The 16,622-nt window shown below is 35.3% G+C and overlaps 1 protein-coding gene across 1 annotated transcript in view; it reads left to right on the forward strand.

The window, feature by feature from the left end:
• LOC137389789 (calcium-dependent protein kinase C-like) overlaps nt 1–16,622 on the forward strand; it is an 84,126-nt gene that overhangs the window by 14,983 nt on the left and 52,521 nt on the right. The window contains exon 5 of the mRNA XM_068075888.1: nt 3,988–4,096. Within this exon, the coding sequence (XP_067931989.1) occupies nt 3,988–4,096 (109 nt within the window). The remainder of the gene's footprint in view (nt 1–3,987; nt 4,097–16,622) is intronic.

A 16,622-nucleotide genomic window follows, 5' to 3' on the forward strand; every position in this document is an offset into this window, starting at 1 on the left:
GAAGTTGACCTGTATTTTCCCAAAATGAAAAGCCTTTTTCAAACGCATAACATAAACTGGCATTAACATAAATTCCTAAACCTAAAGCGATGTCTAAAGAGTTCTATACAGGGCACAAGTATATAAACACTTATTTAGGCTGCATTCACTATAGCCAGTCCAGCTGAGATGTGTCTTTGAGCTCACCAGTTCATTCGAGAGAAACTCGTTTAAAATTGACAGAGGCATTTACAGGTTGTATTGTCTCAGAGAAAAAAGTCTGAGGCAAAAAATACTTTGAAAAATGCTAGCCATATCAGCCTTAGAAGGATTCTGTTACAAAGATCGGTGGAGGTGGAGACATGAGCGAAATCTTTTGTCATTGACATTTATATGGATCATTTTTATTAGGGCACTTGTAATATGAATGGCTCATTTTTTCAGAATGACTGATAATTTTGTTCTATTTGGTTATACATTTACGGATAGTTTTCTTAAATATACTGTCTGACAATCAGCTAGCCAATCGCTATAAAGTTGAAGGCGTACGTATCAAGCGCTGTCGATTCAGGCATATACGCTAATGTCAGGCGTGGCATCAATCCCCACGGGAAACAAATATTTTTTCTAGCGTCCCTTAGTGTTCAATGACATTTTACACACAACTCTTCCTTGTAATAACAATATCGTAAGAAGCAGATGTGTCGATGTATAAGAGTCTGCAGTAGACCTATATATATGGTGACCTATATATATGGTGACCTATATACATGGTGACCTATATACATTGCATGTAATGGTACATATTGGTACAAAAATTCATAAAAATCGATTCAAATCATAAAAATCGATTTAAATCACAAAAAATCCGATTTTTTGATTTTTTGCAAAAAATCATTGATTTTTTCCAACCCTGATACATGGTTACCTATATACACGGTGACCAGTATAACGTAAGCTGTACATGCAATGATATGTTCCTTGTTAAAGGTTGACTTGCAACAAAATTCACATTACAGTTATTTGGTATCATAAGATTCACCATGTCTTACTCTGTTGTGTTGTAGGTGCCAAATATGTGGAAATGTGATTACAAGCTCTTAAAAACTCAAAAATGAACAGTTAATCGCAGCCACGCGAGACCGCCGTAGTTTGGATTCTCTTTCCAAAACGACTCAAATGTGACGCATTTGTGAGAGATGGTTTCTGTTTACACTTTCATGCAACCTTATTCGTCGAAATATTTTCACAAATATACTTCACGCATTCAATAAAACCATGTCTATTGTTCTTACGCATCTGTTTTATCATCATTGTAATGCTGTCACTTTTAGCAGTGATATCTTATAACTTAGGGTAAAAATTCATTTAACTTTTTAACCATACCTCGAAGGAGTACATATCATTGTCTGATAATCATGACAAGCCTGTTGGTCACCTGTGATAATCGAAGTGCTGCAAAGATTATTTGCGAAGTATTGGGTCACATGATCAGATTACGACTTGATGATTAGATAATGCCGAAACAAAACTGTAAAGTAGCGAGCATCTATATTTAATACGGGGTCTTCGGTAAAACCCGAAGCTTTTGTCATAAACTAGTGCTGCGATAAGTTTATATTGAGCTTTTTATTGGCCTTTCAATTCACGTGAGAACATCACGTGACAAGACAATAACCAAACTGTAATGACTACGTCAGAGAAATAAAGAGATTCCAATCTACGGCGGCTTTTCGTTTTGAGCTTTTAAGAGCTTGTAATTGCATTTCCACATATTTGGCACCTACAACACAACAGAGTAAGACGTGGTGAATATTTTGATACCAAATAACTGTAATGTGAATTTTGTTGCATGTCAACCCTTAATGTATCATAAGGAGCAGGCCATGCAAGATATTGATAGGCTTATTAATACTGATATTGTTTGCAATTCTTAAAGCATGACTAATATGCTGGCTGTTTTCTTTATATCATATGCTTTCTTCATACGCAGTGTATGACAGATAATTATATGAGTGAAGAGATTATAAATGATGGATGTGCTAGATGATACGTTTTGCTAATCATCTTCTAGAAGTAGTTTTGCAAGTAGCAAGCGATACAGGGCAGACAACTTTAAGCACTTAGGTCAACCAAGTCTTGTTCCTACGCAGCTAGTTGTCTATCTGCTGGACAAAGAGATTGACTGCTCCTTGCAGCGCATTATCGCTACATCATTGTCTGTTCTCGAAGGATTTTAGAAAACCTTGTTTGTAATATCCTAATATTTGTCAAAAAACCAACATTATAATTGGAATGCTTTGCCATTCCATCCAATTTACGTATAATTGTATCCACTTGTGCACTAAAATGTGGACTAATCCAGGTCAAGAGGTCAAGGTCACCAAAGGGTAATATTAGTTAAATTTTTGTTTTGTTCTTATAAAACATATTTAAAGTGGTTGAAGCAAAATCTCATTTTTAGCTACAAGTATGAAAACAGCTCAGTTTTTGGTTACGTACACATGTACGTAACAAGCATAGGGATAAACATATGACTATGTCATATGTAATAAGCACGATTCATCTTTAAGGATATGGCTGCATCAAATTTGAGTTAATTTAAAAAAAAAGTATTTTTTGTCTATCAGTTAATATGTTGTTTGTTGTGTTAGGCAATCTCATTGTCAAGATATTTGAAGATTTAAATCTAAACAAATTGATCGCAGTAAAAATGCTCAGGCCAAAAAAACATGCCCAGGCTTGCCCAAAAATGGTGTAACGCGTGATACAACCTGTCTCTATCTCTCATATTTACATCGGCCTATGTGATAAAAGTCTAGTCCTACGTGGCTCTATTGGCATATGTTTTATTTTGTATTTGCTCACGAATGCTAGGATAAAATTTTTAATCTCGCTACAGATACATTATTATAAATGTCTCCTAGGCCTCAAATAAGGGAAATTATAAACTTGTCATATTAACTTACTCTAAATGCTGTGTAAACATTTGAGTACCGACTACCAATTCTACCCGTCTATGGTAATTAGGTCGTCGAGATAGCTTATTTCATCAAGGCCTTTGTATCAGCTAAGTTTTCAGTTGCTACACGCACACCCGAAACTAGCTACTAAATAAAATAGGCACACCAAGTGAGAAGTGAGCATCTAAAGTCTAATCATGAATCTAATTTACTAGCTAAAACTACCAAATAAAATTTGAAGCAAATATAGCTAGGTGAAACGATAAAAAATTATAAAACGATGATTGGTGATAGCAAAAAGTTATAATTCTATTAATTAGTAAATGTATACATGAGTACTAAATTTATTACCTTTAGTATATTCATCAATCTAAGCCATTGTATCGCTAAATGCTATGGATTAAAAAGACACCGTCAAGAACTCACTGTACATACGTATCTCGCACACGCGCACAGGAAATTATATTTTAGCCTCAAACAGGGAAATATAATCTGAATGTAAACACAACAGTATATCTATCGGAGACTCAAAGTAAAAGATAAATTTTCCTCAATTCTCCTATCTTCCTCCGTAGCATAACGCTGCTGACACATAAAATCAAGCATGAGTAAGGCAGGTGTGAAGTTGTCAGAATACTTCAAACCACCATTGCATTACAATGCAATTGCTTTTGATGTTTGAGGTGATCAAATTGCCAGGATGATTCACGATTAAAGTCGGCAAAAGTTGATCGCGTTTTAAACGCTCAAAACAAAAATACGTGCCGAAATTACATCACTAGTTGCTTTCATTGCAGCCATAAAGATGTCATAACTGCACTTTCACTTGATCCGAGCGATTTAACCGCACTCAAATTTTGTCGATTTTAATCTTGAAACATCCTGGCAGTCGGATCACCTCAATCAATCAAAAATAATCGCAAATGAATAAAAAAGATACTTTCTGATAAAATCTACTAAAATTTTGTGTAAGTTCATTTTTAATGAAAGTGCAATGACTGTGACACTTACTACCATATATATTTACTATTTACATTTACTGCAGTTTGAAGATCCTCACAAGTTTAAGCTGCATACATACTCAAGCCCTACCTTCTGTGATCATTGCGGGTCACTCCTGGCCGGACTAGTCCATCAGGGACTCAAATGCACAGGTAGGTCGATTTCTATGCCTAAATATAGTTTGATTTTTTCTGTTGAGTAGCCTTGTATGGAGTTGAAACCCAATTTAATGAAATGAACGTACTTGAATATAAAACTAAACGCTAACTTTCGCTGATCAGTTTTAACCTCAGAGAAGATAATTCATTGTCACAGCATTGGTACAGGGGCCTATCATCCTCTCTATCTCATAAGTTAGATAATTCATTGTCACAGCATTGGTACAGGGGCCTATCATCCTTTCTATCTCATAAGTTAGATAATTCATTGTCACAACATTGGTACAACGGCCTATCATCCTCTCTATCTCATAAGTTAGATAATTCATTGTCACAGCATTGGTACAGGGGCCTATCATCCTTTCTATCTCATAAGTTAGATAATTCATTGTCACAGCATTGGTACAGAGGCCTATCATCCTTTCTATCTCATAAGTTAGATAATTCATTGTCACAGCATTGGTACAAGGGCCTATCATCCTTTCTATCTCATAAGTTAGATAATTCATTGTCATAACATTGGTACAACGGCCTATCATCCTCTCTATCTCATAAGTTAGATAATTCATTGTCACAGCATTGGTACAGGGGCCTATCATCCTCTCTATCTCATAAGTTAGATAATTCATTGTCACAGCATTGGTACAGGGGCCTATCATCCTTTCTATCTCATAAGTTAGATAATTCATTGTCACAACATTGGTACAACGGCCTATCATCCTCTCTATCTCATAAGTTAGATAATTCATTGTCACAGCATTGGTACAGGGGCCTATCATCCTCTCTATCTCATAAGTTAGATAATTCATTGTCACAGCATTGGTACAGGGGCCTATCATCCTTTCTATCTCATAAGTTAGATAATTCATTGTCACAACATTGGTCCAGCGGCCTATCATCCTCTCTATCTCATAAGTTAGATAATTCATTGTCACAGCATTGGTACAGGGGCCTATCATCCTTTCTATCTCATAAGTTAGATAATTCATTGTCACAGCATTGGTACAGGGGCCTATCATCCTTTCTATCTCATAAGTTAGATAATTCATTGTCACAGCAATGGTACAGCGGCCTATCATCCTCTCTATCTCATAAGTTAGATAATTCATTGTCACAGCATTGGTACAGAGGCCTATCATCCTTTCTATCTCATAAGTTAGATAATTCATTGTCACAACATTGGTCCAGCGGCCTAGCATCCTCTATCTCATAAGTTAGATAATTCATTGTCACAGCATTGGTACAGGGGCCTATCATCCTCTCTATCTCATAAGTTAGATAATTCATTGTCACAGCATTGGTACAGGGGCCTATTATCCTTTCTATCTCATAAGTTAGATAACTCATTGTCACAGCATTGGTACAGCGGCCTATTATCCTTTCTATCTCATAAGTTAGAAACTTCAGTTTATACTTTCTTCTCTGACTGCATAGAAATGTACCTGCCAGTAAGTCTTTGAAGAGACCTGTACTTTAAAAGAGATAAAAAAGGTATGGCAGCGCCAGGAGATATACATTTAAGTTAGCATTATTTTTCTCTGAGAATGGTTTGTAATTATTCGTCATGCTCATACGCAGGTTAATTGGCATAGGGCCTTGACTGCGTTTCCGTAGTCCAGACAATGTGCATTTGGAGTTTTGCGCGCATTGAATTACTGCGTGATAAGTGTTTCGATGGATTTTTGCATTTTTTGCGCATCCTTCTCAAGTGTCTTCTTTTTATTTTGCAAGCATTAAACATTTGAAAAAACTGCGACTAACAAAACCCGTTCGGCTTGTGGATTTATGTTGTCTCCATCTTGAGAATGACTCAAACTTGCGACTTAACCCCATCAGGAAACGGTGAATAAAAAAGCGCGATTATCGTTATTATAGTTGTGTAAAGTTGTTATTATGTTCTATCTGTACTACACACTAGATATACCCGACGTTGCCCGGGGAATAAAAAGTCTTTGGACAGAAAATTGATTTCTATTTAACATATAACAACATTTGTATATTGCAACAGATAAGGTCTGTATAGCTCAGTGGCACTGTTGGGTAATTCGCCAATTTGGCGGACCAATTAGAATACCAAATACTGAAAAATATCATAACCAAATACCAAATAAGAAACCAAATACTTGAAAATCTCAGAGCCAAATACCAAATAAAATATCAAATACTCACAATTTTGTAAGTCAAATACCAAATCGAATAGTACCACTGGGAAATTTGAGAACCAAATACCAAGTGAGATACCAAATACTAGCAATTGTTCAAACCAAATATCAAATCAAATAGTAATACGTGAAAATCCCAAAAACAAAATACCAAATACTGGCAATTCTTGAAACCAAATTCCAAATCAAATAGTAATACTTGAAAATTTCACAATGAAATACCAAATAAAATATCAAATACTTGGAAATCTCAGTACCAAATACCAAATCAAATAGGGATAATGGGAAATTTTGTATTCAAATACCAAATAAATTACCAAACACTGCAATTTCTCGACATCAAATATCACATCAAATAGTTATATTGTGAAATTTCCGAATCAAATACCAAATAAAATACCAAATAGTGGAAATTTTAGAAATCAAATCAAATAACAGTAGGCTACTGGGAAATTTCAGAACCAAATGATGTAAAATCTTACAGAGCCGACTCCAAATTTAATAATGAGAAATGTCAATTCAATATCAACATCATTATGCTTACTAGGCTAAATATTAAATACTGGAAAATTTCAAGACCAAATTAAATTGATTTGCAGACTGAATTATCAAATTACTTAAAAATCACTGATCATGTTCACATCCAACAACTACAATTACATACAAGGACAATGCAAACCAAAGACGAAAGGGAGGTTTGATGGTTTCTGTACTGGGCTGCCGTTAAATGTGAGCTGTGAAGAAGAAGCTTTCTAATCATCAGTCGAATATCCATATTATTTCTAGCTAGCGGTTATAAACTTACACCAACCGAAATCACAATTGATGATCAGAGTGCAAAATATTAACGAATATCAAAAACCAAATACTAGAAAATATTCATACCAAATAATTAACCAAAATACCAGAAAAAACATTGGCCAATTATAAAGCAAATATAATACCAAAGCAAATGCCAGATACTGGACAATCTCAATTATACCGAACATTACCAAATAAATTAGCAAATATTTATAAATTCAGAACCAAATACCAAATAAAATTCTAAATACTGGGCTATCTCAGAACAAAAATATCAAATAAAATACCAATTACTAAAAATTCTTGAGACTAAATACCAAATCAAATATTAATACTGGGAAATTTCAAAATCAAATCCAAAATCAAATACCAAATACTGAGAAATCTAAGAACCAAATACCACATAAAATACCAAATACTGGAAATTCTCCAAACCAAATACCAAATCAAATAGTAAATACTAGAAAGTCACAGAACCAAATATCAAATAAAATAGTAATACTGGGAAATCTCAGGACCAAATATCAAATAGAATACCAATTACTAAAAATTCTCGAAACTAAATACCAAATCAAATAGCAATACTGGGAAATTTCAAAATCAAATACAAAATCAAATACCAAATACTGAGAAATCTAAGAACCAAATACCAAATAAAATACCAAATACTGGAAATTCTCGAAACCAAATACCAAATCAAATAAATATAGTATTTGGTATTTGAATTTGCAAATAGATCTATTTGAAATAAAATCAATTACCCAACCCTGCAGTCAGTTGTGAAGCGTGTGGATTGGAAAATTGTGGTTGTGATCACTGTGAGTTCAAATCTAGCAAGCAGTGAGCTTTTAATCCAAAAATTTAATAGTTATAGTTGAACACAAACAGTTGAAGGTTTAAGGGTATATATGCAGTAGTTTATTTTAAAAACTTTTATAACTTTTTCTGTCCTTATTTTATAAGGAATTTACGTTATAAGAACGGTAAAATGTCTGTAAGTTGCCTAAGCCTAACTACAAACTCACCCCTTTGGCCATGCAAAAAGAAAAAAAACTAGACTTGACATAATTTGAAGGCTGTACCATAACTACAGTATTATTAGTTTGCATCAACAACCTTTCTCTTTTTTCTTTTCAATCACTGGTTTTATAGATTGCAGGAATTTTACGAGTGCACATCTTTGATGTTCATTTACAATGATTTGCTTATTTTTTCTAAACAGCAAAGGTTATTCTGCAAAGTAAAGCTAATAACAAATATTTTATATGTTTACAATAAAGCAAAACAACAAAATATTTTTACTATTAAAAGCGGTACTACCTTTTCGTCGTCTATGGGTCAAGGTTAGGATGAAAGAAAACTTTTGACAATATTCATATTCAGATTGTTAGATCGGCGATGTAACACCTACACCAATCGATCGCCTTTTTATTTATGCAAGCTATCCTATTTTCTGTTTTGTTGGCTCACCTAACAATCAATAAGAATATCGTGAAAGTTGCATATACATGTATATTAAATATAACACTACGCTTATCGTTTTTTCTTTCATAAGTGCGGCGAGATAGAAGTCGACTGAGTTGACACTTTATGTTATATGGAATTTCTTTGGTAGTTCGAAGGAAACACTTCACATAATTTCTTTACGTTATCTTGAATTATGTTATAGGAGGTATATGTTATACTGTCTACTGTTATATGTCTACTGTATAATGTATATAATATTAAGCAATAATATTTGTTGGAAACAAATATTCGCTCAACTTTATCTGCTGAGGTAACTGTAAGCAGAAAATACACTGTACATTTATTTCAAAAACACTGCAAGAGAGTATGAAAGCACTTTTTGACACGAGCTGAGCTCATAGCTCAGCTACTAGTGCATTTTGGAGGTCCAAAACATAAGGCAGGCGGAAAGACCGGATGGTACTGGCTCAACATACCTTTTAAACAGTGACATACTATGGTTCCACCCTCCATTACTCACTCACCTTTGCTCGCTCTCATGCAATATATATATATATATATATATATATATATATATATATATATATATATATATATATATATATATATATATATATATATATATATATATATATATATATATATATATATATAGGTCTCTTTATTATATACCTTTATTGGTATATGAGTTGCCAATCATTGTCATTAACCTATATTACCCTTCAACCCTCACAGTTAACTTTAGTATGAGTTGCCAATCATTGCCTTTAACCTATATTACCCTTCAACCCTCACAGTTAACTTTAGTATGAGTTGCCAATCATTGCCTTTAACCTATATTACCCTTCAACCCTCACAGTTAACTTTAGTATGAGTTGCCAATCATTGCCTTTAACCTATATTACCCTTCAACCCTCACAGTTAACTTTAGTATGAGTTGCCAATCATTGCCTTTAACCTATATTACCCTTCAACCCTCACAGTTAACTTTAGTATGAGTTGCCAATCATTGCCTTTAACCTATATTACCCTTCAACCCTCACAGTTAACTTTAGTATGAGTTGCCAATCATTGCCTTTAACCTATATTACCCTTCAACCCTCACAGTTAACTTTAGTATGAGTTGCCAATCATTGCCTTTAACCTATATTACCCTTCAACCCTCACAGTTAACTTTAGTATGAGTTGCCAATCGAGTTAGATTACCACCAGTTGTTTTCATCTTTCATCTCTGATTTTTTGCTCTCTTAAAAATGAAGTGGGGCAACAGAAATTTGTTGCATTTCCCCGTGCAAGTTTTGGGGCAAGCTGCAAGGGATTTTCGGGCATTGTGAGCCAACCAAAGAAAAGTTCTTTAAACCACGGCGTTGAATATGGTTGGAATCATCAAGTGAGACTGATTGGTCTTAAGGGAGCATTTTAAAGAATATCTCGGAGGCTAAACAAACTGTGAGTTCTGTAAGCTGAGGTGTCTGCCAATGATGGATTTATATAAAACAGGCTTGAGTTTACCTCGATGGCTTTACTAAAACTGCTTCATGTCGTTGGTGGCGTGCATACTTGAGACACTATCAATACAAAACCAGTAAATTGGTCATCAGCTGTCAAGTCTTGCCAGCTGATGACCAACTGCCCAAGTTTGTGAAAGCTAATTGTACTTGGTCCTAGTAAATTACCTACAGTTATAGCCTCATGCTTCCATTCCATATATATACGGGTATGTGATGTAACTAGAGACTCAAGTAGACTTTATTTAGCCATCTTATTGGCTAACATCAAAGTTGTATAAGTACCAACATCTAGGGCATAAGGGCATCTAGACATTTTTTGGTGGGTTTTTGCCCAATATGCCTGATTCACTTTAAATATCAGCTCAACACACTACCTCTAAAAGTAAACCTTTATGTGACTAACCAGTATAGAAGGGGTAGGGAACCTCTGGCTCTCTAGCCATATGTGGCTCTTGAAGATTGCATCTGGCTCTTTGATAAATCAGTAGAACATAATGTATAATTCTGCTGGTAATTTAATTACAATGTGTAGCATAATAATACAAATAATGTTCAAGTTACAGTATCAATAATCAAAATAAAAACTAGCATCCATTTAAAAATAAATTTTCATTGCAACTTTTTGATGTGGCGTGCATAGCAACGAGTGTCTAGTTCTTTCTGTACTCCGCTTTGCACAGGCCACACAGAGACCACACGAGTCACTTTTAGATCAAATGGTAAACCTTTCAAACCAAAAGTTGGCTAAAAGAGAAAACACTAGGACTATCAGACATTTCAGCAAGAATGGACAAAATATTTGCTTCTGTGGAGAGAGCGGGTTCTGCAGTGTGTCTATTATGCAATGATAAAATTGCTTTAATGAAACAGTCAAATATGAAGCGACACTTCCGACTCACGCCATGCCAAATTTGCAGCGGAATATTCAATGGGAATATCCAATGGGAATATCCAATGGGAGACGGCAGAAAGAAGGCCCGCCAAAAACTTCTGTCGCAATCACAAGCTAGCCAGCAGCAGCTCCATGTATGGGCTCAACAAGGTGACTTTAATTCCGCTAGCTTTGCTGGTTCTTTAGCAATTGTGAAGAGTGGAAAGCCAGTTACGCCGGTGAATATGCCGAATCATTCATGCTAAATGTGGCTAATGAACTTTTTGACGACTTCAAAGATGAAGACAGGATAATAAAGGGAATTAAAGACAAGCCTGTGTCAGCAAGGACTGTACATGACCGTGCCATTATGATGGGAAATCAGTTGGAGAAACAAAAAATGAACGACATAAATGCAGCAAAATATTTTTCCATTGCTTTCAACGAATCAACAGATGTCAGTCAAGAAAGTCCTGCTGTCCTGCCTCTAAAAGTAACAATGAGAGAAAAATTATTCAAGTCTTTCATAGAGTTTGCAAAAAAGAAAAACCTTTTAATGGAAAAACTTGTTTCTGTATGTACCGATGGTGCTCATTGCGTGGTGCAGATAAACAGAGGATTAATAGCGCTTCTTCGTGAGCAAGAGAACAGACCCATCATCAGCTTCCGCTGCATTCTGCACCAGGAGGCACTTTGTGCACAGATTTGTGACAATCAACTTGATGAAGTAATGTCGCTTGTGATTCAGGGGGGTCAACTTTATTGTTGCCTGAGCTTTAAATGATCCCCAGTTTAAAGTGCTGTTAGGTGAAGTTGAGGTTAATTATTCCGGTCTGGTTGTGCACAGTAATGCTAATTGGCTATCAAGAGCTATCGGGCTATCGGGCTGTCAACCCGACTACAAAGCTATCAGAAAAAGCATGCAGCGTCAGAAGTCGCATTAATAGTAAGAAGTACTTTTTATAAAATCTTTTTTATAACATTGTTGTTTGAAATGAATCTAGTTTCTTTATACTCTAAAATCGCTCAAACATACAGACTTTTTTTGTCTTTTCCGTTTTATGTTTTCAAATTCAAATTAGACATATGGCTCTACTAGAATTATTTTGAAACATTTGGGTTTTTGGCTTTCTCAGTCAAAAAGGTTCCTGACCACTGGTGTATAGGTTATTCTAAGTGAATGTGGTCATTTGTGCTAAAGTGTGGACTGCTTGCAATTGAAAACTTGCAGAATGTTGTGCTAAACTACTTTAGTTGCGTGCATTTCCCATGCGGTTTGAACCTAATGATTTTGTGCTGGAATCAGTCTGTGTAGGCTTTTTCAAAAGGTTTTTTAATCCCAACTTAAACATTTGGCATAGGTTGTGAAGGTAAAATTGAACCAAGGAAGGCGAAAATGAACCAATTGCCGGAAAACCTTGAGCACAATTTTTATCCTAGTTACTACAACTAGTTATGTCAAATTGTTGCTTCTGTTACATTGTGTTGATCATATTTAAAAACGCGTCTTGTTTGAACTGTTTTGAAAACCGTCATAACAACTGGTTTAATAATTGTTTTAGAAACCAAAGTCTTACTGCTTGAATTTTTATCAATTAATGTATGTTTTTGTTGCAAATGCCTCATATGTGAGTGGGTCATACTCACTTCTAAAAATTTCAAGATGTATTTAGCAATAGCATTTTATTATGGTTACAAATGACTAACACCTTTGACTGCCTTCTTCTCAGATAAATTCTTTTGCTCTGTGTAGAAATTAACTTGATTTACTTTAGACAAACATGTTACTATACAGCAGATCTTTTTTCGAGCTTTGTTAATTGATTAATTATTCATTTAGAGAAAATGGTGCCAGTACTTAGTAATTTCAAAAGAGACAATTCAGTATAATTTTATGTCAAGGATGTTTGAGCAATGTATTTGAGGCTAATAAAAATCTATATTAGTACTAAAAAAAATTTTTGTTTGTTGTATTCTGTCATAATAATTCTAATTATATCAGCTTTTCTTTATACGTCGCAGCAGACCATAAAACTATTCATAGAACTATATAGGCAGGGCATCTTTTCTACAGTATTCTTTATTTTCCTCTACAATCTTTCTGAACTGTCACTGCAATTAGAAAGTTTTAGATGACGCGTGTTACCAGAAAGGATTCTAGCATTGTGGTATTGTGAAATGTATTTTCACCCACCTTGACGTGCACCATTGATATTCTAGGTAATACGAGTTTGATTTCCTTGATCTTTATCAAATTTTTTTCTTTCAACATACACTCTCTTTGATAGAGCGCATTCAAAGTTAATGAGTTGTCTCATTCAAAAAGTAGTCAAGCTTGTGCTATGAATAACTTTAGCTGCTGTTATCAGGACTGGCAACTAACAAATTCGTTGCCGCACCACATAAATAATTATAACGATCTTACCTGATACAGACTATCAGTTCCATTTCTAGAGAGCTTTTGAATTGTAAATTGTATTTTGGTCATCTTAGTGTTTTGATCCTGATTACAAACAACTACCTTACGCTGATCGGCTGATTGTCGGCTAAACTGGTTTATAACTTGAGCAAATAAATACAACCTCGTGTTACCATACTTCTATCACAAGGACTAGTCTATACCATACTTCTCTCACAAGGACTAGTCTATACTATACTTCTCTCACAAGGACTGGTCTATACCATACTTCTCTCACAAGAACTAGTCTATACCAGACTTCTCTCACAAGAACTAGTCTGTACCATACTTCTCTCACAAGGACTAGTCTATACCATACTTCTCTCACAAGGACTAGTCTATACCATACTTCTCTCACAAGAACTAGTCTATACTATACTTCTCTCACAAGGACTAGTCTTTACCATACTTTTCTCACAAGGACTAGTCTATACCATACTTTTCTCACCAGGACTAGTCTATACCATACTTCTCTCACAAGGACTAGTCTATACCATACTTCTCTCACAAGAACTAGTCTATACCATACTTCTCTCACAAGGACTAGTCTATACCATACTTCTTTCACCAGGACTAGTCTATACTATACTTTTCTCACAAGGACTAGTCTACACCATACTTCTCTCACCAGGACTAGTCTATACCATGCTTCTCTCACAAGGACTAGTCTATACCATACTTCTTTCACCAGGACTAGTCTATACCATACTTCTCTCACAAAGACTAGTCTATACCATACTTCTCTCACAAGGACTAGTCTATACCATACTTCTCTCACAAGGACTAGTCTATATCATACTTCTCTCACAAGGACTAGTCTATACCATACTTTTCTCACAAGGACTAGTCTATACCATACTTTTCTCACAAGGACTAGTCTATACCATACTTCTATCACAAGGACTAGTCTATACCATACTTCTCTCACAAGGACTAGTCTATACCATACTTCTCTCACAAGGACTAGTCTATACCATACTTCTTTCACCAGGACTAGTCTATACTATACTTTTTTCACAAGGACTAGTCTACACCATACTTCTCTCACCAGGACTAGTCTATACCATGCTTCTCTCACAAGGACTAGTCTATACCATACTTCTTTCACCAGGACTAGTCTATACCATACTTCTCTCACAAAGACTAGTCTATACCATACTTCTCTCACAAGGACTAGTCTATACCATACTTCTCTCACAAGGACTAGTCTATATCATACTTCTCTCACAAGGACTAGTCTATACCATACTTTTCTCACAAGGACTAGTCTATACCATACTTTTCTCACAAGGACTAGTCTATACCATACTTCTATCACAAGGACTAGTCTATACCATACTTCTCTCACAAGGACTAGTCTATACCATACTTCTCTCACAAGGACTAGTCTATACCATACTTTTCTCACAAGGACTAGTCTATACCATACTTTTCTCACAAGGACTAGTCTATACCATACTTCTCTCACAAGGACTAGTCTATACCATACTTCTCTCACAAGGACTAGTCTACACCATACTTCTCTCACAAGGATTAGTCTATACCATACTTCTCTCACCAGGACTAGCCTACACCATATTTCTCTCACAAGGACTAGTCTACTAGTGGTGCCAGCATATTTGAGTTAGAAAGATGGCCCGCTCGCTCATCCAGGAGAATTCCTAAAAGATTTTCTTCCCATATCTCCTGATGGGTATCTAGTGCAACTGTGGGCAGTGCGATGATCATAAATGCATTAACTATATCTTGCTGTTAGCCACAACATCAAATGATTTGTTCATGTTTGTGGTTCAGCCCCTTTCCCACAGAGAAGCAAATCAGCAAATCACACTGCACCATCATGAAGAAATGGCAGAAATGCACATGATTTCTCCAAACTAGCCGTTTGCCAACTAGTACTTGAGTCAACTTAAGGTAGTATGGCTCTCTACGCATACCGGCTACTGTACCACATGAAGTATTCGGGCTTCAATTGTAATATCATCGACACCAAACAGCTATGCCTTTTTATTTATTTTTGTTTTTGTTTTGGTAGCACCATTTGTTGGCCTAAAGTATATTTTCTCTAGAAATTCTTTAAAAGTGTTATTATTAAAAGCCGCCTATTAAAAGTATTACTGTAAAACATCTATGTGAACGCCTACATCCATTTGAATGCCCCCTCTATTTGGCCACCATTGTAGAAGGGTTGAAATATAGAGCTTCACCCTTTAATTGAACACCACCTCTATTTGACTGCTACTAGGACCGTCTTTGATCTTTAGCATGATCTTTTTTATATTTGATCTAATAGAAGGTGATCAGTCGAAAAGTGTCCACAAAATGGTACTAATAATGACATGGTTATATCAATAACAATTAATTCTTTCGTTGTTGCTGTTCCTGTCGAAGTCCGTTTCTCAACTCCAAAGCTTAATGGTTTTTCTGTACAGCTTTGCAAGCATCACTGTAAAGATTTGTATACTTTTAACACAATTGTAGACATATGCTGCACATAGACTATCTCACTCATAAAAAACATTTACTTGACAAAGACATGATTTCATCCATTTGTATGGTCATTTCGGCAATAAAACACACATATCTGGTGGTCAAACAGTTTCCTGTTGTTCAAACTAACGCTGCTTTGCTGACCTCGCGTTTTATTGTTGCTGACCTCGTTATTGTTGCGTTTCTTCCGGGTAGCCTATACTGTCATTGGACCGAAGTATGGTTCCAAGTCTGGTGGGACCAATAGAAGAGTAACAACTAAATAAATAACTTTGTTTTGTCCTATATATATATTTTACCTGCACTCACCCTATTCAGTCTGGTTTTGCTAGCCATTAAAGAAACTGATATGTTCTTACAAACTTCATTTAAGATTTTTATACACTGTTGTATTTATCAAGTAGTTTTGACAAAGTGCTAGAAAGAAGGCAAAAGGTACGTGTATTTTATTTCTTCTGTCTTTTTCTTACAAACTGGTGATCATTGAACTGCGCTTTGCCATGAATGCTTTCACACGTATCAACCACTTGATTGATGTAATATGCTAGAAGAATGCCTGTGTAATGTCTCGGCTTGATCACTTATTATAACCAATTACTAGTTACATAATATTGCTGCTTATATGTAGTACTTAGCATAGTAATTTTATGTTTTTAGACGCCAGGTGTTGGTGCTGGTATTTGTCAATGTAATAAAGTACAGTAATAAAGATATGTCCAGTAACTGCATCATCATCAGTAAAGTTCTACGCCAAAAGTCC

This window comes from Watersipora subatra, chromosome 3 (genome assembly GCF_963576615.1).
Source record: "Watersipora subatra chromosome 3, tzWatSuba1.1, whole genome shotgun sequence".
Lineage (NCBI taxonomy): Eukaryota > Metazoa > Bryozoa > Gymnolaemata > Cheilostomatida > Watersiporidae > Watersipora > Watersipora subatra.